A 27,697-nucleotide genomic window follows, 5' to 3' on the forward strand; every position below is an offset into this window, starting at 1 on the left:
CCAGTGAATGGTATCTTATCTGGTCAGGGGGTGCCCTGGCTGCCATAAATGCTGTCTCTTCCTTCCCTGTCTCTGTTTCAAATGAGAAACATGATTCTTTTTTCTTTTATAAACAACCTTCCCTTCTAGACGCTCACTTTGTTTCTAAAGTTGAGCCGTGCCCGTTCTCATCGATCTGCCTTTCAACACATAAATCGAAGCCTTCGCTCCACTCAGACTTTGCTCTGACGTTGGAGTGACCTGCACTTTTCTCCCCTTTCTTCCTCTGACCCTGGAGCCTCTCTCCACCCACCTCAGGCCTTTGTGATCTCTGCTCCAAGGGGCTTGAATTCCCTTGAAGTATTTTATTCATTCTTTCGTGCAACTCAGAAGATGCATTAGATTTGGGGGTTCAGAAATCATATTTTGGGTTCTATACAATCTTTGGGGTAGGGCTGCACATAATCCCCCGTCTGTTTCCTCTTGCCTTTGAAAGCTATGTGACCCCAACTTCATCCATTCCCATCCCATCTGGGCGCTCATGTCGGTGACCACGTAGTACCTGCCGGTGCACAGAGCCTGAGAATTCTGCCTCGAACGCTGACCATATTTGTTCGCTCACCCAGAAGATTCCTTTATGTGGAACTATTAATATGTTACCCAACCGTGGGCTTGACAATAAACCAGGAAAGAATCAGACCCGATCCTGCCTTCAAGGAATTTATTTTATGGTGATTTGCCTGGCCAGCTGAAAAGTCTCACCTCAGACGAGGAAGCCGGCCAGACAGCCTGAGCGCAGTTTAGCTCACAGCATCAGTTTTCAGATTGAGGCAGTTACCTGGTTGGGTTGGTCTTCCGTTCAGGAATTGTCTCAGGTATGGTTTTAAGGACTCCAGGGAATTTTCTCTTCCTGTCCCCATAGCTTCCCGTAACTGCTACCCAAGCGTTCCCAGCCATCCCTTCGATTTAAGGTTTGGAACCTACTAAAATATAAACAGCCCTAGGCTGGTAATGAAGTCAGCATGGTCAGTCACTTGCATCGTAGGCAATAGGTGTCATTCGTGAGAAGAGGTTCGATTCTAAGAGGAGGGGAGTACCGAGAAGCACAAGCAGCCTATTCTGAGCCAATCTGTGATGGAGTAAACGGACTGAAGGAAGGATCCTTATCTTGCTAGAAATGATGATGGTATCCCTGTGTAGGAGAACAGATGGATCCTTGGCTATCTGCAGTGGATGGCTCCAAGGCTCGGCACAGACGTGGCAGCTGGATGAGCTAGCAAGGAGAGTCTATTTGTAACAGTTGTCCAAGCAATGGTAGCTACGTAGACTCAGTTTCCCACGCAGGCAATGCTAAAGCAACAGAGACCTGGGGGGGAGGGAGCACTTTGTTTACTGAGCAGAGGGCTAGACCAGGTCCCTCTCTAAACTCAAAGTATCCGTGATTCTGTGACCCTGAGTCTGCACTGAGGAAACGTCACTAATGTGGTGGAGGGGGAACATCAGAACATAGGGACAAAAGTTGCTAAAAATATACCACTATTGCTTTGCAGATTTTTATAGAGTTTGACCAGCCAGCTATCTGGTCAGTTTACAAAGATTCTTGTGCTGGTGACTTGAGAGTATCACTCACCTGGTCTCCCCCTTAGCCTGCCCCTCCCCATACTTCTTCCCCCTGAACGTTCTTCCTCCCTTCAGCCCTCTAAGATCCAACCACTATTTGGTCTTCTCAGACAGCATTTGTGACTACATCCGCCCAGTATCCCACTGTATGCCAGTGTGCATACTGTACGATGCTGAGCCTTTGTTCCCTCAGAACAAAAGCTGTGAGGGACTTGACACATTCTCATCTAAAACCAAGTGGGAGTGGCAGTTTCTCAGGGACCAGGAATTCGTCCCAACAAACTACATACACTATTATTTGAAAACTCCTTTAAAAGAATCCACATTTTATGTTGGGGAGTGCAGGCATCTTGTGGGGGGTTTTTTGTTTGTTTGTTTTGTTTGTTTGTTTCTGCCTCTAGCCATTCCAAGAAGAAAGAGTCTATAGGGACCCATTCTGCCTGGAGTGGAACTGGAAATTCTGGGACCTTAAAAAAATGAGGTGGAAGGGAGCGGGCAGCAGGTCCCCTTGAAGCAACCTTTTATGAGTGAAAATGCCAAGCCTCCCGCCTGTTCTTACAGTCAGAAGGGGAAGGGAGCTGCAGGAACAAAAGGAAGCCAAGGAGACAGACACACTGTGGAGCACACGTAGCTTGAACTTAAATTTACTCAACAAATAAAATGGCCCTTTCCCCTAAAGGACCTGACTACTGTGTAGGCCCTGGTATTAATTTCACCATCCTTCTCCTTCTTCAAATATGACAGCGTGGAGTTGAGGGAAGCCAGAGTGTTCCGAAGGAAACTTCATTCTGAAGTGACTTCCGATTAAGTCCTCAGGTCCTAGAGAGACAGAAGGCCTACAGGTGCCCTTGGTAGTGTGCTCCGGCATTTGCTGGGACCTGATAGGTCCTACTACCACATCCTGCTTTCTGAGGCATCTGGCTGCCTCGCCCTAACTACATCATGTGTAGAACATGTGTGACCGTGAGATGCCACATTACCCCATGATCCTGGTTAGCTCATGGACCCAGTGTGACATTCCTGGATGACTTCTTCATGGTGACTTCGTGGAGGACTCTTCCCTTTCTAGTTCGGTGGCATATTATTGTTCATAAGCAGCAACTCCATGCTAATATGTCTGAGTGAACCAGGATGGATGCTGGGAAAGCAAGACTGAGTTCACTCTGAGAAGTTCAAGAGTCCTAGAGCAGCCAGAGCAAGAGTGCCGAGGGCATCTGAGACCGGGCTGAGAGACTGGACAGCCAGAGGAAATGAAAGCGAGAGGCTTGGGTGTGAAGAACAGTCTGTCATAGACCCTGAAAGAGCCTAAGCATGGAATTAGTCTGCTCTCAACCATCTCCCAGCCTGCCCCTGGAATGTGGGGCACCTGAATGCCTCCCACCCCTCTTGTTTGCTTTTCTTCCTCTTGATCAAGGCCCTTCTTCGGGAGTCCCAAACACCTGGTGCAGGAAGAGAACCTTTGACGTCAGCAGGGGAGTTTGTCTACTCAGCTGGAGCTAATGCCCTTGGTGTGAGGTATCATTCTGATCCTGGGGAGGATGCCACCTTCCACCCCTAAGTGTATGCTGGGAGCAGGATGTGAGGGTGAGGTTGATGACCCATTATGCTCTTGAAGTCAAGCAAAGCATGTTTTGTTATTCCCCCTCCCCCACAAGTCAACCCACCAGACCCATGGCTTCATGGGACTTTCTAGAGCCAGCCTCCCTAATATATATAGACCTCAGGGTGTATTTTGGCCACAACGGTTAGGTCATGCCCTTCTTAATTTGAGAGGGCCCTGGTGAGCTACCAGGAGACCCTGGTCAACAAGAGTTGGGGGAAGAAGGTATGAAATTTTCCACAGAAAGCCCACATTTAGTATTAGGCTGTGCACAACTTTCCGTTGAGGTACTGATGGCAAGCACTAGTCCCCAGCCTATGCACTGCCTGTTGGGGAATTAAGTGAGTATATTGAGGTTGGAAGGCAAATTAGGCCCCCAAGGAGACAACGCCTAGGTAACTGTTCAAAGACCAATACTGGAGCTAGAATTCTTATGAGACGTGAGTAACTCCTGAGAGACAACAAGGAAGCAGCTAGACAGTTGCCAGAGCTGCCCTGTCAGGGAAGTTACCTGATTCAGCTGGTGGGGAGACCATGGAAGCTAGACTACATCTTCCCTGAGGCGTGTAGGGAATTATCTTTAGTCAAGAAGGCCAGAGTGCAGGAGAGCCGCTGAGAGATGTTTGTCTTTCTTCTTCCTCCATTGGCAGACCCATGGTAGGCATGGGTTCAGAGGTAAAACTTAGTGGGTTCATAGAAAGTTGTCAAAAGGAAAGGCTGGAAGATGCAGGACAGTGAGGGGTTTCGGGCATAGGAGACTTCACAGTGCCTGAAGCTGAGGACCAGCTTGGCGAGAGGCTTCTTCTCAAGTCTGATGACCTAGACTTCTCCAGTCCCATCTAGGACTCCAAAGAAGCTCAGGTAAGAGACACTGGGGCAGAAGTGAAGCAGGTAGATGGCGACCTACAGGACGATGTGGCTTTCCAATAGGAAATTCTTCTTTCTTCCATTGAACTGTGTCTGCGGAAGGCATTCATAGGATGGGGAAACCTATTAAGAACACCAGCCAAAAAAAAAAAAAAAGAAGAAAAAGAAAAAGAAAAAAATCTAGATCTTGGAAGCTTAAAGCTGGAAAAGCTCTTAAATATTTATAGTTCAAACCTCTTGTTTTATAGATGAGGAAACGTCAGCTGGTCCTGAGACTTTCCCCAGTGATACAAACATGAGCAGGGGCTGAAGTTTAGCTGTGCAAATTGGCCACCTGAGCTGGCCTGTCTTGCTCACCTTGTGATAGAACCAGGGTAACATATCAGCCCCAGATCCCCTTTCCCAACTCTCCTGACCACTGTGTGAGCCTTGTGTGGTTTGTCGTCCTTCCCACACATCTTCAAGCCTTAGAGCTCTGGTATCCAAGAGTCTTCCGGGTAGCACTGTGTTGAAATGAACCTCTTGGACCAAACTTCTGTCTAATGAGATAGAGTCAAATACCCTATTCCATGCGGTTTCTACCTGCCCCAGGCTTGACTTATCTCTGTGTCCTGTTCCCTTCTGTAGACATGCCAACAGAACCGAATCATCCTACTCCAGGTGTGTCTACACCTCCCAGCTCCTCATCAATCTATTTCCTTGGTGCCCTCCCATATACCAATTTCAATAGCACATACTTATTCCATATAGCTGCAGAAAGGGGTCTTTCTGGATGACAGAGACCAGAAGGGGCATTCATTATTCCAGGATATAGAAGTTATCTCATTAGACAATGGACAGCCTTACAAACTATGTGATCTGCCCCAAGACCAAAGCATTGGGTTAAATGTATTTATCATACAAGAACTGAGGCGTGTGGGGTGTGTGTGTGTGTGTGTGTGTGTGTGTGTGTGTGTGTGTGTGTGTGTGTGCACAGATGCACATGTATGCATGATGTGGAGAACTAAAGTGTCATTGGGTAGTAATCATTCTATATTTATTGAGGCAGGGTCCCTCACTAAACCCGGGCATCATCAGTTATAGCCGGTCTGCTAGCCAGCTTGCCCCAGTCCCTTCTCTGCCTCTGAGGTGCTGGAAGTGCAGTGCTCCCACACTTGCCTGGGTCTAGGAATCCAAATTTTAATCTTCCTACTTGCGCCATAAGTGCTTTATCCACTGGGCCAGCTTCCCAGAACCAACATAAAAGTTTTACTACAAAGTTTTAAAACACAGTGGGTAAATTCTCAGAGAAAGAGAATTGCCTCCCTGAGAGAGAATGGAGCACTTTAATATCAGGCAAGAAAAGTGACTAGGATATACCCTATGGGCTATTTGTGTTGAATCATATTTGAGTAGACAGGAAGTGGGTAACTCTGTCATGGTAGATAGTAAATTTTATAACTCCATTTGTCCTTCCGGGGATTGTTCATTTGAGGTGAGGTACCAGAGGTCATAGAGAATTAAGCTATTGTCAATAATTAAGTTATTGACAAAGGGCAAAGATCTCTTCCTTCTGGAACTATTTAGGAGCTGAGAAAGGACAGCTGGGAGCCTTGATTGTCATTGCTGTTCTGCCACAGAATTGTAGGAGCATAAGGCACAAAGTCTTATGAAAGGGATGGTATCGCAGAAAGTTGAAGGTTAGGCTGGGACATCACTTGGAGACAAAGATCTTTATCCCAGAGACAAAGATTTTAATGGCCTCTAATCTGGACGATGCCAATTCTACCAGAATGTGAAGTAAGGAGGGGTCCATGATACAGAGTAGATTTAAGACAATAGGAAGAGGCTATGGACAGTAATAAAAGAACAAGGAAGCCTGTGGTACTTAGAGGTGGCTAGGGTGATTTGACGAAGAAGATGGGAAGTTTAATAGTGTTTATGACCATGATAAGGAGCCCTATGCCCAGTATAGGGCCCAGTGATGTTGAGGTAATAGGAGTTACAATTCAAGTCATGAGCTAGGTCAGTTAATAAATTAGATTGTAGAGGTATCTGAAGGTGGGTGTCACCTGGAGCTAGGTGGGAAGAGAGCCATCTCCAGGTGGCTCTTGGGCACAGGTTGCTTGAATTTGGAGTGGTGGAACGATCTAAACTCAGGGTGGATAAATCAACAGCCACAGGCCTTGTTACTTGGTTACAGTTAAAGACATTGGGAGGACAGGATAGGGTCAGGTTCAGACAGATCCAAATGGCCTTTTCATCCTGCAGGAGGGTTAGAAGATGGACCCAGTCTCCCAAGTTAATGTGACAAGGTGATTCTGAAAATATGCTTGAGGCAATACTTGTCCGGGTCTTGGAGACAGCCTTGATTGTCTGTCTTTGGTGATATTAACACGATGATGGAGGTCATGACCCCCTGGCTCTATTATGAGGGCTGTTGAGAGGAAGAATTTGCCATAAATGTTAGAGTAGCCCTTTGACCTTCCCAGAAGATGGAAGATAATAGGCTGCATAAATAACACTTAATTTTGAGAGCCTCACTCTTTCCCGGAGTGATATTGGAAATGACAGTCAGGCCAGACTGCAGAGACCAAGTGAACCCAGAGTGAACCCACTGTGTTCCACAATACCTGGCCACCTCTGGAGCCCCTTCTACTTTTGTGGGGAGTGCTCTATCCGCCCAGTGAAGGTGTACACTGGAGCCAGTAGGTATTTCAGTCCCTTGCATGAGGAAGGACGTCGGTGAAGTCTTTTTGCCAGTCTACCAGTGTAGTTACCCTACTATGGACAGCCTATGAAAGGAAATGGAATCTCACAGCTACTCTGGGATTTCCCTGACAAGTGGGACAAACTTTGGAAAAAGACTACATGAAGAATGTCTGTGAAAGAAGGCCTGATTAGAATGTGAAGAGCTTTAACCCTCGAATGTGGAGTGTGATGACGATAGTTAAGTCATTTCCATTAGGGGGATTGAGGAAGCCACAGCTTGTTTTCTGGGATCTGTGACCATCCCTCTGGAGTGGCTGTGAAGCCCTGGTCTAAAGCCTGTCGAGTCTATTGAGGTGACATACTGAAGGGGGAGGAAGAACACTGAGACCCAGAGCAGGCTTGGGTGGAAGCTGATTCTCCTGTTTCGCTCGTTTATCAGCTCAGCCAGAGGAGAGTCAATGTGGTCTTTATGGTGGACCTTGCAATACAGTCTACACAGTGGCCATCTTCGTTGGAGGCCAGATCTCTGTGAGTGAGGCCCCAAACTTCAGGGCATGTTTAACTGAGTGATAGCATCAGCAATGAGGATGTCTCTTTCTTTCCAGATGGCTGCAATGGCTGTGGGTATCATGGTATGAGGAGGGCAAATCTGTATCACTATTCCTTCTGATTTCTGACCCTAAAAACCGTCAGGGTCTTCAAGAACTCTGTGGCAAGATTGGATGTTAGTCAGCACAACTTCAAACACTAGGCAGGAATGCAAGTATTCCATACTTTAAGAGGAATTTGTTGGGTCGTGTAGAGGTCGCCTGTAGAGACTGCAGGTACAGTCTTTAAAGCTCCAGATGATTCTGGACCATTATGGAGCAGGGAGAGGTAGAAGAGTCATAGAGTATTTACAATGCCAGAAATTTAGAAGAACCTCAAATGTAGGCATGACACCTCTAACAGGGAAGGAATGGGGCAACTAGGGAGGACCATAAGGAATGGGTGGAAGATTTATCATACAGGTTAAAGGAGATTAAAACCAAACTGGTTGGAGGACAGGAAAGCCAAACTGGAGAAGGTCGTCAGGGCTGAAAAATTAGCCCCAGTACCAGAGAGGAATGTGATTTTTCTCCCTGCCACATATAAGGTTATTCAAGGACCATCCACAAGCCTAGAGAAGACACGAGTTTGTACAGCCTCAGAGCTGCATACTCCTCAGAGGGAGGGTGAGTCTCCTTCCGTGTTGGGCTCCTCATACTCAAGGAACAGAGTTGGGGGCATTTGTCCTTCTTTGACTTTGATCTCTCACTAGGGGAAGAGACAATCTTGTATTCAACAGGCCTCTACTCTGTGGGTTGGACATGGCCTTGGGTGAGACCTTGGTAGCCTTAGGCACGATCAGACAAAATGTCCCAGCTAGCCACAAGAGCAGGAGAGAGTCTTTCGACTAGGTCACGTTGCTACTAGAAGGAGCCCTACGATTTCCTGAGGTGAGCAGGGAGGTGGCTGTCTCCACTATTGCCACTATGTGCACCTGCCTCTTATCCCTTTCTTCCTTGAGTTTGACTCTTTTGGTCAAAGGTCTGCTCCCAGTATTAAAGAACATGATATCCATGTGAGTCTAATTGCTAGAGGATGGAGTCTACAGGCCCTGGTCTAGTCTTTGAAGCCTTGCACTCATACTTGGAGACTCTTAGCTTATAATGCTATGGCCAGGATAGCATGGCGCTCTGGACTCTGGGGATTGAGACTGGTTTACTTTCACACAAGTTTCAGTTATTGTAGACCAAAAGAGATCAGGGTGCTCAGAAGCCCATGTCATTACTTCCCATAGCTTAGAGTTAACGGTTGTAACCATGCTTCTTTCCGGGACAGCTATATGGTTCAGGGCTAAGAGCACTTGCTGTGCACTCATGAGGATCTGAGTTCAGAGCCCCAGAACCTATATAAAAGTCAGTACAGTTGTGCATGCAAGTAACCCCAGGACTTGGTGGGAGGCAGGAACAAAGATGGAGCTTTCGAGCCAACCAACCTGCCCTCCCCCCCCCCAAAAAAATGTGAGCTCCAGGTTCACTGAGAGACTCTGTTTCAAGGGAATAAAGTGGAAAGTGATAGAGAGACACATACACACATGTGTCCCTCTCTCTCAGCACACACATACCCACAACACATACTCAAACCCACCCACATACACACATGCATCTATCTCCTTTGCTCGCTCTCTCTCTCTCTCTCTCTCTCTCTCTCTCTCTCTCTCTCTCCCCCCTCAACACACACACAGGCACACACACAGGCACAGGCACACACACATACCCATAACACACATTCAAACCCACCCAAATCCACACATGCATCTCTCTTTTGCTCTCCCTCTCCCTCTCCCTCTCCCTCTCCCTCTCCCTCTCCCTCTCCCTCTCTCTCCCCTCCCCCCACTCTTAACACACACACAGGCACACACACATATCCACAATAAACATTCCTTCCCATCGGCCACCCCATGGAGAAGGGTATTCTCCACAGGGAAGGGCTTGCTTTCAAACACTCTCTGAATTCCCTGTGTTACGTTCCCTGTACAAAGGGAGTGTGGGTACAGCTGCATGGGGTGCTACTGGAAAAGGGGGGGAACGGAACGAGGAGGAAAGGTCAGAGGGGACATCAGAAGACATCAGACTGAGCAGAGGTGTGACTGTAGGCAGCAGACAAGCCAGCGGTTGAGCTAGCTAGTGTAAGAAAGCTTGGCTGTCCACTGGCCTCTCAGAGCAGGAAGTCTGCCTTGGAAGGAAACTGCAGATGCAAACACCGTCATTGGCCACACATGGCTGCTCCCTCGGGCTGTGTGGTAGTGAGTGACAGACCCGTAACAGAGTGACAGGAGACAGGAACGAAAGCGTCCTCACCATATGTGTACACTCAGGCCAAACAGGTTGCCGCTGTCCCCAAGTCACACGTAGAGAGCGAGGGAGATCTGAAGAGGAAGAGAAGCAGCCCCTCGCCCTGAAGAATGGTAAAATGAACTCCTTAGCTCATTCCTTAAGGGGTGACAGCACTGTAAAGTCTCAGCCCAGGAGCCTCTGGATCTCACTGGAGAACAGCCCCAGACAGAGATTTCCGGGTGCCATGGGCCACTCTGCCAACCACCGTAAGCCTCTGTGTGAAGAGAAGCGTAGGGAGATGAGGGAAGAGCTCCCTAGCTGAGTCACCAAAGCAACCAGCCAGGAAAGGGAAACCCAGGGCGCAGGGGTGAAAGTGTTCACCAGACCAACGGACAGAAAAGTTTTAGCAAGGCACATACACTGTAGACAGGAACACGGCAGGCAAACTCCGAGAGACAGAACCCCTCCCCTAAGGGACGATGAGGCACTTTAGTCGTAGTTAAGAGAAGTTATTTGGCCTTTCCTCATGGGTCATTTGTCTGGTGAGTCATATCTGAGTAGATAAAAGGTGGGCAGCTCATTATCTTGTTAGGTAGTAAATTTTATAATCTCACTTGTCCTTCCTAAAACAGGCCATTTATGGAGAAGCTCCAATCATCGTTAGGAAATAGGTTGTAATTGTTTATATAAAATAGCACAAGGCCACCGGGTCTAGCTGTCTTATAAGAAGACAGTGTAGGATTTGGGGTTTTTTCTGTCCTTTTGGGGTGTGGAGGGGCTTTTTGATCTCTATGCTGAGGAAAAGACATCCTGTGAGGCTTAAATAGATCTATCTACCCATGACCTCTGCCTCATATCAACCACATACCTCGAGGTACCCCTTCTTCTCACATCCTTCCATAATGGTAGAAAGAAAAACAATTTTGCCCTCAAAGGCTAAGTCTGGTTGATTGGTGTTAGGTATTTGGGTCATCATGTTAAAGATCCTGAGGCTGTATCTAAACTTATTGGCAAATGTCTAAAATCAATTAGCTATATGTGCCATAGATGATATGGGGAAAGCATTTAAGTGGGTGTGTGGAAAGGGAGTGTGGAAATGTTGCTGTAAGGGGAGGGCCCACAACAGTGACCCAGGACAATTTGCTTCCAATGGGGATGTTTATCTTTGTAACTCCTTGTTATTCTTCCTGATAGATGAAACAATTTATGCTTTCATTTAAAAGTCACACGCCCATTGATTTCACGTGAAAAGCTCCAACTATCTATAAACAAAGGAATTTATCTGGAATAAAATTCAAAACAAGATGTCAGTCCATACCTGGCTTCTTAACTGACCCCTGTGTGGCCCAGGTAAGACCCTTCTCTCTGGGCCTCAGTTTCTTTCTGCCAAGGCCTAGAGTCAAAGGTCACTCGGTTATGGAAGAATTGATCACTCCAAGTAGTTTTATTGAGTTGGAAAATATGTATCAGATATAGTTCACATGTGTCGTCACTATGACAACCACTGCTAATCTTCTATGAGCTGAGGTGATGGGTGCTTATGATCTCAAGGCACAGAAGGCTAAGGCAGAAGGACTGTACATTCAGGGCCAGCCTGAGCTACATTAAAAACCCTGCCAACAACCTAAACTCCAAACACTGTAAATCAGAAGACTTTGCAAACATGCAATCAGAATCCAGAGAATGGAGGATTCACGTGACCAAATAAGCCAAGGGGAAGGTGTGTAAACACAAGCCAGACAGAGGGGTGGACAGATCTTAGACAAAGGGGGTGGAGGAAACGCTGAGGAGAAGCAGTGACAAGCTAGTCTGTCATGGCTGGGTGTGTGTTAGAAGGAAAAATTATGAGCCTTGATAACCGCTCTTGCCCTGCTATAGAATACCTAGGAATCAAGGCAGAGGAACCGGGGCAGGGTGGAGCTAGGCAGACCACTGAGTACCGAAGTGAAAATTAAAATATAGTTTTACAGTTGGGATACAGAAGGGGTTGGGAAAAGACAGATCGAACTCAGGAAGACTGGCAGTGCTGCCACACAGTACTGGGGGTGTAGAGCAGATGGGAAGACAGTACGATGTCATTCAGAAGGAAACGAGCCAAGAATTACCTAAGTTTCAGCTGGCCTTTGACTTGCTAATCTCACTGACGAGATTGCCGTAAGATTTCACGAGTTTAAATGAGATACCAGCTCGTTTATACGTACTAATATCTTCCCTGTGGCGGGACACAAAAGGATCAAAAGAAATCAAAATTTAGGTGAGCCCATTGGCTAACTAATGAGGTGTAGGAATGGAAAACGAGAGATCTCACTCAAAGCACCGGCTATTAATAGGAGACTCACTTATCTCGCGGTTACAAAGAGCCATGGCCCACATTCTTAAAAGACGGACCTCTGGTTGGCATATTAAAAAGCTGCAGGGGCTGGGGATTTAGCTCAGTGGTAGAGCGCTTGCCTAGCAAGCGCAAGGCCCTGGGTTCAGTTCCCAGCTCCGAAAAAAAGAAAGAAAAGAAAAGCTGCAGCCCCTATCATGAAGTATCCTCAGGAACCAAGTCCTCTTTACTCAGTCTGTCTCTCAGCCCACTGCCCAGTCAAGAAATAGCAGGAAATTTAAGAAGGCGTTTTCTTGAGAAAATGGAAGAAACAGTTAAAAGAGCAACGGACTTTAGTTTACCTAGAGGAGGCCATCACGTTCTGAAGCAGAATGGAGGTGACAGAGCAAAAGCACAACACTTATGGAACTCAAGGTTGAGGGAAACAAGTCTCAAACACCAAACGAGACAGAGCCCCCATCTCCGTGGCTCTGCTAATGGTTTGGCCATGGACAAGGCACCCCACCCCTGCAAGCTGAAGTTCCCAAATTGTAAATGAGAGGACCAGACTGAAGAGTCTCAAAATGCTAATTTTTCTTTTCCAGTTCTCGATATGTGTAGAATAATCCTTGAAACTATTAGCATCTATGTGCACAGCTTTGCTCTAGCACCCCTGGGTATTAATTCAGTGACTGTATCACTGTATCATAGCGACGTGCACACACCATTGTTACAGCACGGCTTGTAATAGATATGTTGCAAGTGTCAGCAGAGGAATGAATATAGAAAATGTGATATGTGTTCTCATATGTATACACTTATCATATGTATACATTTACATTGTACCAAATACACACACACACACACACACACACACACCACATTTTGATATAATGAACCATAAAGTAATGTTGCTTACCAGAAAACAGATGCGACTGCATATGATCCTACTGAGAAAATTACATCAGTTTCAGAAAGACAAATGTTGCACACTTGTTCCTAGACTTTAGAGATCCACGAAAATCTCATGTACAGGTGACGTGAACATAAAAGAGAAGCCATCTAGAAAACCAAAGTGGATTTGGGGAGGTTGAGGCAGAGAAGGGAAAGGCTTGTGGTATGGGGAAGAGAATGCGTCCAAAGCATGTTATATGCATGAAAATGGCCTTGCATGGCTGAGTGTGATACAATGTTTAAAGATAAGATGGGTCAGCAAAAAGAGTGCTTTCTGCTCTCCCAGAGGACCTGAGTTTGGTTCCTTGTGCTCATGTGAAATGGTTCTCAGCTGCTGATAACTCTGTCCCCAGGTTGTCTAATGCTCTCCCCTGACCTTCCTAGCACACAGACACAAAGGTAGCAAACACTCGCTATACAAAGAAATAATTTTAAAAAGAAAAGAAACAATCATCTCACTTAGCACTCAGAAGCCAACCCTAACTAACAAACACACACACACACACATACACATACACACACACATAGACACACACACACATACACATACACACACATACACACACACATACACAGACACACACACACAGACACACACAGAGACACACACACAGACACAGACACACACACAGAGACACACACACACACACACACATACACACACACAGACACACACACAGACACACACAGAGACACACACACAGACACACACACATACACATACACACACAGACACACACACACACATACAGAGAGAAAGAGAGAGAGAGAGAGAGAGAGAGAGAGAGAGAGAGATCTAGCAGTGAAAAGTCATACCAAAGCTCAACATAGGAAGGCATCTGTCCAAATTATAACCAAAGCATGACCAGTAGTAAATACGCAGACACACATGGTTTAGGATACAGTACTACAAAAACAGCCATTCTGGCCTTCCGTCTAGAGAATTGCCTATGATGCATTGGGTCTGCCATAGGAGCGTGAGAGCCAGGGAGCTGGGGGAATGACAAGTGGGTGACGTTGGAGGGTTCAGATGCTGTGCACAGCGGACATTGTGAGCATCAATACACAGCATCAATCCACCTCCAGGAGAAAGGGAAACTGGTTCAAGCCTGAAGAGGGCAGCTTGTGGAGGGACACAGGCACGGCCACCACAGGCTGATTTTTACAGGCATGAACCACTGTGGGTTGACTTTTAAAAAGACACACCAGATGAATTTTCCTCCTTGAGAAGAATATTAAATTTGCTTTGAGTTTTTTTTTAAGAGGGGTTTTAGATACCTCAACGAAATTTTGATAAGACAAAGGTTTTACTTCACAGTCAAGCTCTTCTACAAAGTTGTTGTTACTGCTGAACATTTGATGCCTTTAGAGGCATGAGAACTCTAAGGTCACTACTGCCCCCAGAAAGAGCGCTTCTGAAGAAATAATCAGAGCTCCAAACCGTTTTCCTTCCAAGCCACCAGGAAGAAAGTGCCACTAAAGTGTTACCCTCTAAAACATGGAATAGTAGCTATCCTTCAGGGTATGGACTGTGTCCCTGGAATAGCTCTTGAATGAACTATGGACATGTATGCATTGGGATGTTTAATAAAGCTGGTTAGTGGAGGAGGAAGCAACAGGTCTTAGTCCAGGCTGCATACCCAGGAGTTACTCGCCTGCTGGCAGTGACGCACAGGTTACCAAGGACAGAGCTTCCCAGCCACATACCACAGAACATTTGCAGCTGGGCCGATGGGGCAAAGCCAATGTGCCCAAACAGAGACATGGTCATCGGAGCCCCTGGGCTCATCTCTGTTTACTACAGCATGATGCCGGAGGTGGGGACAGGAGGCAGGGGACAGGGATGGACACACTTACTGAATAAAATTTACTGTTGAGTTATAGCAGTTGAGATCTCATTTCCAAGCAACCTGGGCTTCATGATCAGAGAGGGTAGATCTAGATAACATCTAATGGTCAAAGCACATCCTGTCAGAGGTCCACCCTCATGGCCTGTTTTCTCTCTCTTATTAACTGAATTCTCCGGCCACTTCTATAGGACTTCTGGGTTCCTAGCAAGTTGGTCATCGATGGGCAAACAATGATGTGACCATCTGCATTCTATTGCTTGATCCAGATAATTACGGAAAGGATCACCCATACCCTGTAATGTCCAAACCTCACTGTCACTTCTAGTTCAACATTTATAAAACATTTAACACCCAACATAAGACACATCGTTTTTTAAGTTATTTATGATTGTGGAGATGACTTGGCTCAGTAAAATGTTTATCGTGCAGGCATGAGGACCTGAATTTGATTCTCAGCACTCATGTTAAAGGAAGCAGAGATAGTGGCATATAAACCCCAGCCCTGGGGGATGGTGGGGGGCATGGACAGAGAATCTCTCGGACTCAAGCTTCAGGTTCAGAAAATTCCCTATCTCAAAAATTGTGGGGAAGAGTAATGAGGAAGAGATGTAATGTCAACCCTTGGTTTCTATACATACATGTATGCATGCACACAGACACACAGGCACATACACACATGTACACACATACATAAGGTCCTACACATAAGCAAATACACACACACACACACACACACACACACACACACACACACACACACACACCACGTACCCTGACATAGCCATTGTTTCTTTATGTCCTTCAGACAGTGCATAGGATAACCATCCCTCATTAACTTATTTAACAACATTCCAAGTGCCTACCATCCATCTACCAGACGTATGGTAGATGGGGGGGGGTGCTGGAGGAAATCAAGTGCCTCACCAGTCAAGAGCATGTGACTAAGGTGCAGCTAGACAAGCGTCTGTGGAGGTAAAACCGCAGCTGTTCCCCAAAGAGAAGAAACCATCCTGCCTAGAGCAGAGGAGCCCAGTGCCCTTACAGAGAAGTGTCCTCCCCGTGGATGTGTCTGGTGCAGGAACAGCGGCAGTTCCTTCCAGAGTGTTTCAAAGGCGTTATCTGGTTTTGTTAGAGTATGGCAAAGAAGTAGTTGATAGACTCGAGACATCTGTCATCATTTACAGGTCAGGCTGAGAAGGGCAGCCCTACAAGGGGCTGTATATTTCTTACTGGAGGAATTACATCCTGCCATTAAGGAAAGTGTCAGTGAGGGCACATGATTTGCAAAATGCCAAGCAGAAAGTAATGGCCTCTGCGTTCCAGACCCTGCTTCTGGTCCTTCTTTTCTGCTGCATGAATGGTGCGTCTTGTTTCTACAATAATGATACACGTGCGCTCCCTTTATCTGCCTGGAGTATTCTAAAAATGCTTCCCCCAGGGGGCCAGGAGTTTGTTCTCACTTTTGCTCTGTATCCAAGCCTTTGGAAATTGGTTCTTCACGTTCAGTCTTTGTTGTAGCAATTCTTTCCACCTATAACACTTGGCTGTCACAGCTAAGGGCCATGGACTACAGGGTGGTCCTCCAGTAGTCTATGTGAGAAATTACCTGTTACTTTGTAGCAACTCTTTTCACCTCTCAAATCTTGGCTGTCACAGCTAAGGACAGTGGACTACAGAGTGGTCCTATGTGAGAGGTACTTGTTACTTTGTAGCAACTCCTTTCACCTCTTAACCCTTGGCTGTCACAGCTAAGGGCCAGGGACTACAGGGCGGTCCTATATGAGAGGTACTTGTTACTTTGTAGCAACTCTTTTTCACCTCTCAACTCCTGGGTGTCACAGGTAAGGGCTGTGGACAAGGTGGTCCTTCAGTAGCCTATGTGGGAGGTACTCGTTCCTTTTGCTCTGTTGTGATCAGCCATCAACTCTATTCCACATAGTAATAGGTAGTCCTGACTCACACTCACTCAGTTTCCTGTCTCTGGGCCAGGGCAGAATCTGTTACTAAACACAAGGAACCCAGGTCGTCATAGGCTCTGCTTGATGAAAGAGTCCATTCTTAGCAGGCATCCCTCAGCTACTCAGCCCAAAACCTGTATCAACATCTACCTCCATTTCTCTGGCTGTTTTCAAGCGCGCGCGCACACACACACACACACACACACACACACACACACACACACACACACAAGCATCTTAACAAAAGCATCCCTGTTCATATTGCTGGTCCCAGACAAATGTTCCTTTGGCTTATACGCCGTCTTTGTGCACACAAAGAATAGCACAGTTCGTGCACAGCATTTGTTGTAAGCTCTGATATCCAGGATGAGGGTCGAAACTAAAGGGAAAGCCCTTTTGTTGTACCAAGCAGGCTTGCACTATTCAATGCAGTGAAACGGGAGCCCGGGGAAGGGGAGGGGGCAGTGAATTAGGAATCATGAAGCTTGATATAGTCCCTGTCTTTTCTGTGGTTCATGAGCAGTCTTGGGGAGTTGGCCTCTCTAGACAAGAGAAGTGGCATGATCTTGACATTCTCATTCAGTTCTGAGTTTATGATGCTGAAGTCCATATAAAGTTTGGCCAAGGGAAGGGCTGTGGTACCAGTTCTGCTCTATGAGGAAGGAGAGGCATCTCTGACAGGAGTGCTGGAGGATGAATGTGCACTGTGGATAGATAGACCTTGCTTCGTCAATTCTGAGCTCATACTGTGTGTCTTCAGAGATGTCCCAGGGCAAGCTAACATACCAGGAATCTCTGTGGGGCAGATCAGTGGGCACTTCTCAACCTTAGGAGTTAGGGACCAAGGCTAAGCCATGGACACAGCACTACCTCACTGGCTGCTCTTCTGTCTGAGCTAGTGGGAGCCATCATTGCAATTCCATTCTGACGTGAGGGCACAGACAAGACATTCTTCCTTGCTCACACATGCCCCACAACTCCTGTTCCAGTCTGGGCTTTACTAACATTGTCTCTGCACGAGCAGCAGTGTAATCTAAATCTGAATTTCCAAAGTTTTATGCTCGTGGGAATTAACAGAGGAACTTGTTAAAATTCAGATTTTTTTTAAGTTTGTCGTTTTGAGATGACAGCTGAAATTCTGGGTTCCTGGCAAACTCTCTGGTGGCGTCTGTGAAGCTGGTCCACCCACCACATAGTAGGTAGAAGAGACACAGAGTAAAGGATTGGAAGCCAATGGCCCGTAGTTGACTCTGTAAGACCCTGTGAGCCTTGATGTCCAGCTTTATGCAGTAACAACGCTCACCCTTTCCATTTTGAGATGATTCTAAGCAGGACAAAGTATACAGATGTTACGGTGTAACACAAGGAACCCAGGTCATCATAGGCTCCACTTTCCCAGCCAGTGCACCAACCCTGCTCTGATCAAACAGAGCACGCCTAACCTGCCTACCCTGAGACTACCAAAGCCTCCCAGGAACAGACCTTGGTGGACTTAGGAGCCTGCGCTTTCATAAGCAGCCCAGGTGATCCCTTCTGCTCTAAAGCTACACCATGAGAAATCCTGTTCTAACGTAAGAATACTCTCCCCACAGTTGGCAACTGCAGAAAGACAGTGTGGTACAGTAAAGGCTCTCTCGTAGCCAGCAATGTGTTCCAGACATGTGGCCCCTCCTATAATGGGACCTGCAAATCTTTAATATGCAGATAACTCAACTAGGAGGCCCTACTGAAATTCAGACTCTGGTTCTACCAGAAGTTATGAATCTATATCATGATTCATAAAAGAATCTATACCATGCATGAGTCTCAGGCCAAGCTTGGCTTTTTAACTGGTCTGGGGTGCGGAGGGCTCAGACCCTTGGTTAAGCTGCCAGATAGTCTAACATCCAGCCAGCTTTGGAACTCTGCCGAGAGAGGTCCGAGTCACTGGCTGAACCACCATGACTGGCCAATCAGCCTAGAGTCTGCCTTATCCCCTTGACTTGGAGAAGTAGGTCTAAGCCTGGTTCAGCCATCTCTTGAATCAGACATAACTTGGGTTTCTGTGTGGAGGGGAGTGGATTGTAAAGAGAAGAAAGGGACCCTGGGCATTTTGTACAAAGACTAATGCAGTTACCCCTCCAGCATTGAGCAGCCTCACTCCCTCCTCTGGGTGTTGTTCTTCTTGGCGTCAAAGCTTGACTCTCACAGATGGGAACCGGGTAGCATCCTGACCTGACTTGTCTCTTCTTGCCCCTGGCTAGGTGGCGGTGGAGAACAGTCACACGGAGGAGGCCAGCGGAAGGCAGAGGAGGGCTCCGAGACCGTGCTCCCCAGGCGTAAGAGCGTGTTCCATATCGAGTGGTCATCCATCCGGAGGAGGAGCAAAGGTAAGCACATCCTCTCCCTCACACTCGGGCCCCAGCTTCCTACCTCAAAGCAGACAACAGAGGTACTGACTATGTAATGGCAGTACCCGCTGTACGGTGGCCCTTTAAACACAGGACCACTGGCCAAAGCCGTGGGTCTCCTGTATCAGGACACACCCAGCTAATGAGGAAGTGATTCAGAACAAGTGACAGGCTTCTGCCGAGCCAGTGAGAGGTCTCAGTTTGGCCACACGTGGTGCACCTGCCTCTAATCTCAGCATTCAGGAGGCTGAGGCAGGAGGACAGCCAGAAGGAATCCTCCCAAAACAAACTATCAAAAACCCACCTGTTCAGAAGGCAGATGAAATGTTCTCACTGTGACAGTGACAGGGACCAGAGGGCCAAAGCAGAAGGGGGTGGTGGAGAGAGAAGGGAACCGGAGAAGTCAGCCAGGGCCGGGCAGAAGAGGATACCAGATACTTGAACCTAGAAACCAAGGTCAGATTCTAGACAATATTAAGGATCCTAGAGAGATAGTCCCAGCCAGCGGAAGGACGGAGAAGCCTCTAATGAAACAGGACGAGCACAATTCCACCACAGCCCCCGTCTGTGGGGGCTAAACCCTGGCAGCCTGTTCCAGACAGAAGCAGGGAGTCAGAGGGTGGCTCAGAAGGGAGGTGCAAGCATCCTCTGTTTCCTCTTTCCAAAACTTTCATGTTTGATACATTTCCTTTAAGTCAGTGGTTCTCAGCCTTCCTAGTGCTGCGACCCTTTAATACAGCTCTTTATGTTCTGGTGACCCCCCCCCAACCATAAAATTATTTCCGTTGCTACTTCATAACTGTAAGTTTGCTACCGTTATGCGATTTGGTTTTTCGATGGTCTTAGGCAAACCCCGTGAAAGGGCTTTTTCAGCTCCCGAATGGGTCGCGACCCACAGATTGAGAACCGCTGAAGGGCTCCCCAACCACACCAGTGTTTGTAGTCCCTATTGCTTCACAAGTGGGAGCAGGGTGCCTTTGGTACGTCCCTTCCAGTGCTTAAACACCCTAAACGCGTGTAAATGCCCAGGGGGAAATAGCAGCAAAGAGGAAGGCGAGCCCAGCCTGCCGTTCTCACACTTGACCACAGGAGGGCACCAGAGCACCAAGTCCAAAGCTTCTAAGGTCTGCTGTTTTCCAAGAGGACTGCACCTGAAAGCCTAGTAATGGAGGATGTTTAGAGTCACCTTGCAAGAGTTCTACCGAATTGCAAGGGCAGAAGGGCATCTCAAGACAGTGCAAGTGACTTTATGGTTATAATCTATCCTGACCCAACTATTAAAATACTAAAATTCAAAGACAAAAAATTATTAAAGAAGTTTTCATATTCTCTGAGTTCAATCAGCGTTTCTTGCCCAAGCATGGTGGGAGGTTATTTACTAGAGGAACAGGAGCTTGGTGGTTAGGTCACAAAGTATGTGTGGCCACCATTAGGTTAAAAATAAATATCGTCATAGCTGGGCATGGTGGCACCTGCCTTTAATCCCAGCACTGGAGAGGCAGAGTGGATGGATCTCTGAGTACAAGACCAGTTTGGTCTTCATAGCAAGTTCCAAGCCAGCCAAAGCTACATAGTGAGACCGCGTCTCAAAAATACTAACAACAACCAGGAAAAATAAGAAAACAAATACCATAATCAAAACAGGGAAGAGGAGAGTAAGAGGTGGAAGAGAATAATTTTAAAACCATTTGCCTGAGGAGAATCATTGCCAAGTTCAAACCCAGACCCTGCATGGTCAGGCTGCCCATGACTTTAGACAAATGGGCATAGGGTATCGACATTCTGGTTCCTTTCTCTTTTAAAGTATTCCTGTTGGGACCAGAGAGGCGGCTTGGTAATTAAGGTCCTCTTGCAGATGTTTGATTCCAACACACACAGTGGCTCACAACCACCTGTAGCTATGGCTCCACGGGATCCAGTGCCCCCACTCCACATGCAGAAGGCCCCATGAGCTCCCATCCAGCCAGCCTCAGGCTTTTGCACTCTTCCGCCCTTCCTCCACAGTTGCCAAGCCTTGGGTGGGGGGGGGATACAGATGCCCCATTTGTGGGGGACCACTCCTCTGACACTTACTCTCTGCACTGGCCACTCCACACCCTATCCATCCTACATGTCGTCATGTGACATTGAGATCACAGAGAAACCACCGGTCAAGCTAAAGTGGAGTGTCGTGACTAAGAACCACTGGGGTCTCCGAACTTTCTATATTCCTTCATGCCCTGTTTACATGGAGACGGACATTTTCCATGAATAGAGACCTCCAATAAAGTAAAGAAGGGCTCTTAGCCATCAGAGCCCATGGTTTTATGCTTCCTGTAGAAAATACCAAGTGGTCTAACCCAAGTCTTTTGAGAAACTACTGTCGCGGTGCCAAAATACAGGTGTCTGAAGTGACAGTTCTCTCCTTCCTTCCAACTCCAGTGTTTGGAAAAGGTGAACACCAAGAGAGACAAACCAAAGAGACACTCCCCTACCCGTATCGGAAGCCCACAGTGGAACTCTTGGTGAGTATGGAAATTCCAGACCAGAGACAGCAGCTGCAGCCCAGGGCCTGCCCGCAGCAGGTCGGGGGGTCGCAGTCCATCAAGGAGGCTGTGATTTAGGGAGACATCTCTGGAGTTCCTGCTTTCAGAACTCTAGTTACGTGGAGTAAAATGTCTATTTCCCTCAGTCTGCTTGGTTAAAAGTCATTCCTTCCCATCCGGGGTATCTATCATCAGTTCACATTTAGGAAGTAAGATTGAGCCTTTTCTTTTTGTTTTAAAGAAAACCTTTGTGATTTGATCTCATACCTCTGTAGAATTCAAAACCTTAGCGTGCTAGGGGAAAATAATTTCCTTCCGAAAGAATGTAAGACAGTTTTTTAAAGAAAGTCTAGACATCGGTAGTTAAATCTTCATTCCACCATTTGACTTTGACCCTTGCAAACAAGGACCTCCACCAACCTGAGTCCTCGTCCACAGAACAAGGGCGAAGACATCCTCTATCCTCCTTCACTGGGGTCAGCTATAGCGAATAAGATAGCACGTAGAGACAGGAGATGGTTAAATAGAGGTTTAACAGAATCTCGGGTGGAAATCTCAGCTCTGCCCCCTCCCCCAAGAGACTTCAAATGTCACCCGGGAGTGACAACCATAAAATGTGGAAGATTCTTACCTATTTCCGGCCCCTGGCAGGACGTGAACACCATGGAGGAGAGCTCTGAGATAAAGGTAGAAACCAACACAACCAGGACCACCTGGATCCAGAGCTCCATGATCGCTGGGGGGAAGAGAGTCAGCAAAGCCCTCAGCTACATCACAGGAGAGATGAAGGAGTGCGGCGAGGGACTTAAAGGTACATTCTGTGACTTCAACCCCACCTCCCCCGTCACCCTCTGGAAACACGCTACAGGGCTTCTCTGCAGACCAGCCTGAGATCTCTTTCTGGGACACCTCAGAGAAGCTACTTGTGCTATTAAAGCAGAGCATCGTGGGATAGAAGGATGGATAGGTGGGAGAGGCCTCATTTTGCGACAGAAAAGTTCCGCCGACCCAAATGTAGCATGTGAGTGCTGCAGACCAGCGCTGGGATTTGTGAATCCAGCATTCTGACCAAGTATGTGCTGGGTGGCTTAGAGGACCTGCGTCCACCAAGCCAGAGGGTTCTCTCTATGAATCTCCACATTGCACGACTCATGGGTTTCATACCCTCTGGGCAGCAAGAGAATTTTCTGGAAATCATACGCCATTCTCATAGAAAGCAGAATTAAACTCTTGGTGGGTATCTAATCCCCACCATGGGAAAAATAGCCTTAGAGACTAGTAGAGGCTGCATCTAGATAGCTAGCGATGGCTGGCAAATGCTCTGGACACTCAAATGCACCCCTGGGCTCTTCTCTGACAGATGAAAATTCATGCCAATCCCCTGAAGACCCTCACTCCAATTGCCACCAGAGACCTGGCTCAGGCCTGACCCACTCCGGGCATTTGATGAGTTTCCAACTCTCATTTCAGACAAATCTCCAGTGTTCCAGTTTCTTGACTGGGTGCTCCGAGGCACGTCTCAGGTGATGTTTGTGAACAACCCTCTCAGCGGCATCCTCATCGTTCTTGGCCTCTTCGTGCAGAATCCCTGGTGGGCCATCTCCGGTTGCTTGGGCACCATCATGTCCACCTTGACTGCCCTCATCCTGAGCCAGGACAAGTAAGTCCCCAAGGCCCAGCATTACAGTATGAGGCCAGGAGGCCCCTCCCTAGGAGGACCATTGCCTCCTTCCTACCCTCCGTCCCCAAGCTCATCAAAACAAAGGCACTGGTCATTAAATGCCACTCCTCTTGAACAGTGAAGGGTAGACAGGTTACCTTCCCCCAAAAAGGGTATCCCGCTTGAAGGTGGATTGTCAGGTCCCAAGTTAGGAAACTGTGACTCTGAAAAACAGTTAAAATCACAGGGAGGCCCCCACTCCACCAGCACTTCCTTGTGCCCTCAGGTCGGCCATCGCAGCAGGACTCCATGGCTACAATGGGGTGCTTGTGGGGCTCCTGATGGCCGTGTTCTCAGACAAGGGCAATTACTACTGGTGGCTGCTGCTCCCGGTCATCGTCATGTCCATGACTTGGTGAGTTTACGTACGTACATGTGTGTGTGTGTGTATGTGTGTGTGTGTGTGTGTGTGTGTGTGTGTGTGTGTGTGTGTGTGTGTGTGTACACACTCTGAGAATCCAAACTCAGGCCCTAATGTTTGCAGAACAAGCACTTTACCCACTGAGCCAGCCTCCCACCCCAGTTAACATCCTTCTTAACCTGACCTTTCCATGATTTATTTTTTTACTTTCATGTTAAAGTGTTGGTTTAGCTTGAATATCAGCAATGCCGACTAGAGGCAGTTACTAAAACTGCGAGCGTCCTGCCGGGTCATCTCTGTGCAGCATCTCATCAGCTACTGTCCAGATCTCAAAGGGTCTCTGGTCTCGCCCCACCAGAGGACAAAGCAAGAAAATGCTGGCCTCATAAGCTAAGAGCTGTGCAGAATCCTGCCAGTGTCTGGAAATCTCATCCTTCCTGCTCCACCAAATTCTTCTCCATCCCTTTGTCTGACGCTCAGACGGAGACAACCACTCAGGGGGGAAGACTGAAGGCCAGCCTTGAGGCAGAAACCTCAACGCACCAGGCTTATCCCTCATTCCTAGAGAATGAAGTGTAGTCTGTCCATGAAATCAGAATACTTAGACACTCTAAATATATTAATGACTTTAACTCCCTCCCGTTCTTCTCCCAAACCTTTCCTCACTCTTCCTGCCTAGAGGGTGGGGTTCTGTGACTCTTTGAAGAAGTCCAAGGCTCTCCTAAAACCGTCCTTCTGAGGTTGAGTGTCTGTGCCCTGCTCAAGAAAGAGAGCCAAGGAGAGGCAGCCAGCAAGCTGTGTTTTCTGGGGTTGTCTGCTGCCCTGTGGTCCAGGCAAGCAGCCCCTGACCGGTGCTTCTCATGTTCCTTCATCAGCCCCATCCTCTCCAGTGCCCTGAGCACGGTCTTCAGCAAATGGGACCTCCCAGTCTTCACGCTGCCCTTCAACATCGCCGTGACGCTGTACCTGGCAGCCACGGGCCACTACAATCTCTTCTTCCCCACGAAGCTGCTGCAGCCTGCAGTCACCACACCCAACATCACCTGGTCAGATGTCCAAGTGCCTTTGGTAGGTGTCACGAAAGAAGGAAGGACAGTGTTTGTACGAATCCGCTGACAAACTGAATGTACTCATTTTACACATCAGAAGCATCAGCGAGTGGTGATCACTCACAATTACACGGTGCGAGGCGCTCTACAGACCTACCCTGAGAGCTGCCATCCTTGTCTCCTCTGAGCTAAAATTTCTGTTTCCGGTCCTATCCTGTGATCGCTCAGAGGAAGTAACCAAAGCCTAGTTAAAGGACCCATCCAAGTTCCACGGTCAATTGGTGGATGGTGAAGTCCGACCTAGAACTCTGACCCCTGGATATGTGGCCTGGGTTCTTAGCCACTTTCCTTTGTTCGAAAGCCTGTTTGACGCTTAAGCCCCCATTTTAAGATAATTGCCCTGTGGGGTTGGGGATTTAGCTCAGTGGTAGAGCACTTGCCTAGCAAGCACAAGGCCCTGGGTTCAGTCCCCAGCTCTGAAAAAAAAGAAAAGAAAAAAAAAAAGATAATTGCCCTGTGTATTTTCTTTTATTCATCACACTGAATCACATTAAAGAGCGCACACCATGCCTCTCCCCACCAACTTAAGAAGTCGCCCGTAGCTTATTCGGTCTCTCCGAGAGCCTTTAAGAAACACAGGTAGCAGAGATTGTTATCTTTTTCTTTTAAGCATTTTATGTATAATGCCATAAACTCTGGAAGCTTGCCATGACAGTGAGTAAGAAGCAATATCAAAAGTATTAAACTGGATGGGGGAATGTAGCCCTGGGCTGCCATCAAACCAGGAACGCTTTTCCCTAAGAGTTCCCACTTCCGGTTACGTTTAAAGGATTTCCTGTTCCAGTCTGTAGCTCCTCCTCATTGGTGATCAGTCACCATCGGAGCCATTTTGGGCTCCTTAAAGGAACTTGCAGAGATAACAATGCCCAATGCCTCTCAGCATCCCAAGGTGTTGTTGATGGACTCTGCAAGCATCATTCCTCAGAAAAGCAGACTTTTCTGTCAGCCTTATCCTTGGCTATTGCGTGAGGGCTTTCGTGAGCCAGAGGCAAGAAAAGGATTCACCTTGATGAGTCACTTTTCTCACCGGTAGTGTTTATCCAGTCGCAATCTTTTGGAGGCAGAGTTGCTCTGCTCCATATGCTATGAAGAGATAATAACACAAAAGCCACGTCACATTCTACTCCCCGATTAAAAATATTTCAACCTTTTATAGAAATGAAATATTTTTAATAATCCCATTATAGATAAGCTTAGACCACCCGCATTCCCCACGCAAAGATTCAGAAAATTAATCCATTTTTTGGTGGTTGCTCTTGAAGGAATAACTTCCTGGGCTGTGACAAGGACTTGTGTGTTGAGTCTTCCAACTAAAGGCAACTTGTACTTTGCCTTTCAAGAAAGCAAGTGACAGATGTCAGGGTCTAGAGGTCCAGACAATAGTGAGTGACGACTGAGGAGACTCCCCAGAGGCTACAACTAGGTGTGGATCAAACAGCCAAGCGTCATTGCCTGGGTATATAAGAGTTAGGGCGGGGCTTCGGTGCAGAGGTGAGCGCTAGCTACTTCCGTAACAAGCACGTGACTCATCCTACAGCTTCTGAGAGCCATCCCGGTTGGAATCGGCCAAGTGTACGGCTGTGACAATCCCTGGACTGGAGGCATCTTCCTCGTTGCTCTGTTCGTCTCTTCACCTCTCATCTGCTTGCACGCTGCCATCGGATCCACGATAGGGATGTTAGCAGGTCTGTGTTGTCTCTTTTCATGACACCCATGTTAAGGAGCTGTAGGGGTGTTGGCGCCTGGGCCGGCTTCAGAGGAAAGTAGAGAAGGTCTTAACACCACACCTGCTCCCTGGAAGCCCACTCTTCCCCTCACGCCTGCTTTCTGCATTTTTGGAACTAGGGTCCTCCTGTTTCTCTAAGCAAAAGCCATCCTCAAAAAAGACTGCGGTGGGAGACATTTAGCCCGAAGTTTAAATGTGAAGTCTGAGAGAGGTTTGTTCAAGAATGATTAGGGGTGCTCTCCATGATGGAAGAGAGGGCTCTGTTCACGGATAAGGTTTTGTGTGGAGGGTTTTAGGTATACACCAAAGAAAGGACATTCTCTGTACTATTTCAATTGGACCCTCGCCCCAAGGGTCTCTAACTCTTAACGATCATCAGCCACTCTCATTCCTATGGTCCCATGCATTTATTTCCTTTAAATGAATTGTCATTGAATAGCATTGAATTTCTTTTTTTATGCCTCCCTGCCTATGAGGGTATCTGATTCCGGCTCGAGGATGGGTGCGTTTCTGGAAGGCTGATGAGCCCTGTAAGACCTGTGTTTTTCTTCCCTCAGCACTCAGCATTGCCACACCATTTGACTCCATCTACTTTGGCCTGTGTGGCTTCAATAGCACTCTGGCCTGTATCGCTATTGGTGGCATGTTCTACGTCATCACCTGGCAGACGCACCTGCTCGCCATTGCCTGTGGTAGGTACCATTCATAGTATCCCCTCTCAACCACAGAGAAGACAGTCCTGCTTCCCTGGTGACAGTCCTGCTACTTGCTATTCCCCCAAAGATAACAAGTAATCGTCTCCTTGTAAACGCTTTGACACTGTCCTTTAAGTCTCCACCTATGTTCGTTGGCCACTTGGAGACAGGTATTTTAGATGACATTGTTTCATTGTTGTTCAGAGGCTGTGTCCTGGGATTGCTGCTCTCCTGGCTGGTAATGGGCGGTGAAAGCAGCTCTCCAGGGTTAGCCGTTCCATGTAGACTTGGGCAGCACATAGCATGCACAGTGGCCAGAGCTAAATATCAGGCATGGGGCATCCACCCAGCAGATGAGGCCTCCTGCATGTTTGTTCAACATCACAGGAAGTTAGGATGGCTGTCTTAACTTGGCAGATTTATATATTCTCAACCTTGAACATCTTCTGTTTCACCTTTCTAGGAATGGAAACAAAATAAAAC

General features: G+C 47.4%; 1 protein-coding gene across 2 annotated transcripts in view; it reads left to right on the top strand.

The window, feature by feature from the left end:
* Positions 1-27,697, top strand: part of Slc14a2 (solute carrier family 14 member 2) — a 425,106-nt gene that overhangs the window by 390,051 nt on the left and 7,358 nt on the right. The window contains exons 1-9 of one of the 2 annotated variants that reach the window (XM_032885573.1): positions 3,354-4,060; positions 18,932-19,057; positions 21,500-21,582; positions 22,255-22,414; positions 23,074-23,263; positions 23,550-23,678; positions 24,560-24,752; positions 26,331-26,478; positions 27,077-27,211. In XM_032885573.1, coding sequence (XP_032741464.1) covers positions 22,267-22,414; positions 23,074-23,263; positions 23,550-23,678; positions 24,560-24,752; positions 26,331-26,478; positions 27,077-27,211 — 943 coding nt within the window. In that variant the 5' untranslated portion in view covers positions 3,354-4,060; positions 18,932-19,057; positions 21,500-21,582; positions 22,255-22,266. Of the gene's footprint in view, positions 1-3,353; positions 4,061-18,931; positions 19,058-21,499; positions 21,583-22,254; positions 22,415-23,073; positions 23,264-23,549; positions 23,679-24,559; positions 24,753-26,330; positions 26,479-27,076; positions 27,212-27,697 lie in introns of those variants that run through there. The other variant, XM_032885572.1, reaches the window with a different exon arrangement.

The sequence above is a fragment of the Rattus rattus genome, chromosome 15 (assembly GCF_011064425.1).
Source record: "Rattus rattus isolate New Zealand chromosome 15, Rrattus_CSIRO_v1, whole genome shotgun sequence".
Taxonomy (NCBI): domain Eukaryota; kingdom Metazoa; phylum Chordata; class Mammalia; order Rodentia; family Muridae; genus Rattus; species Rattus rattus.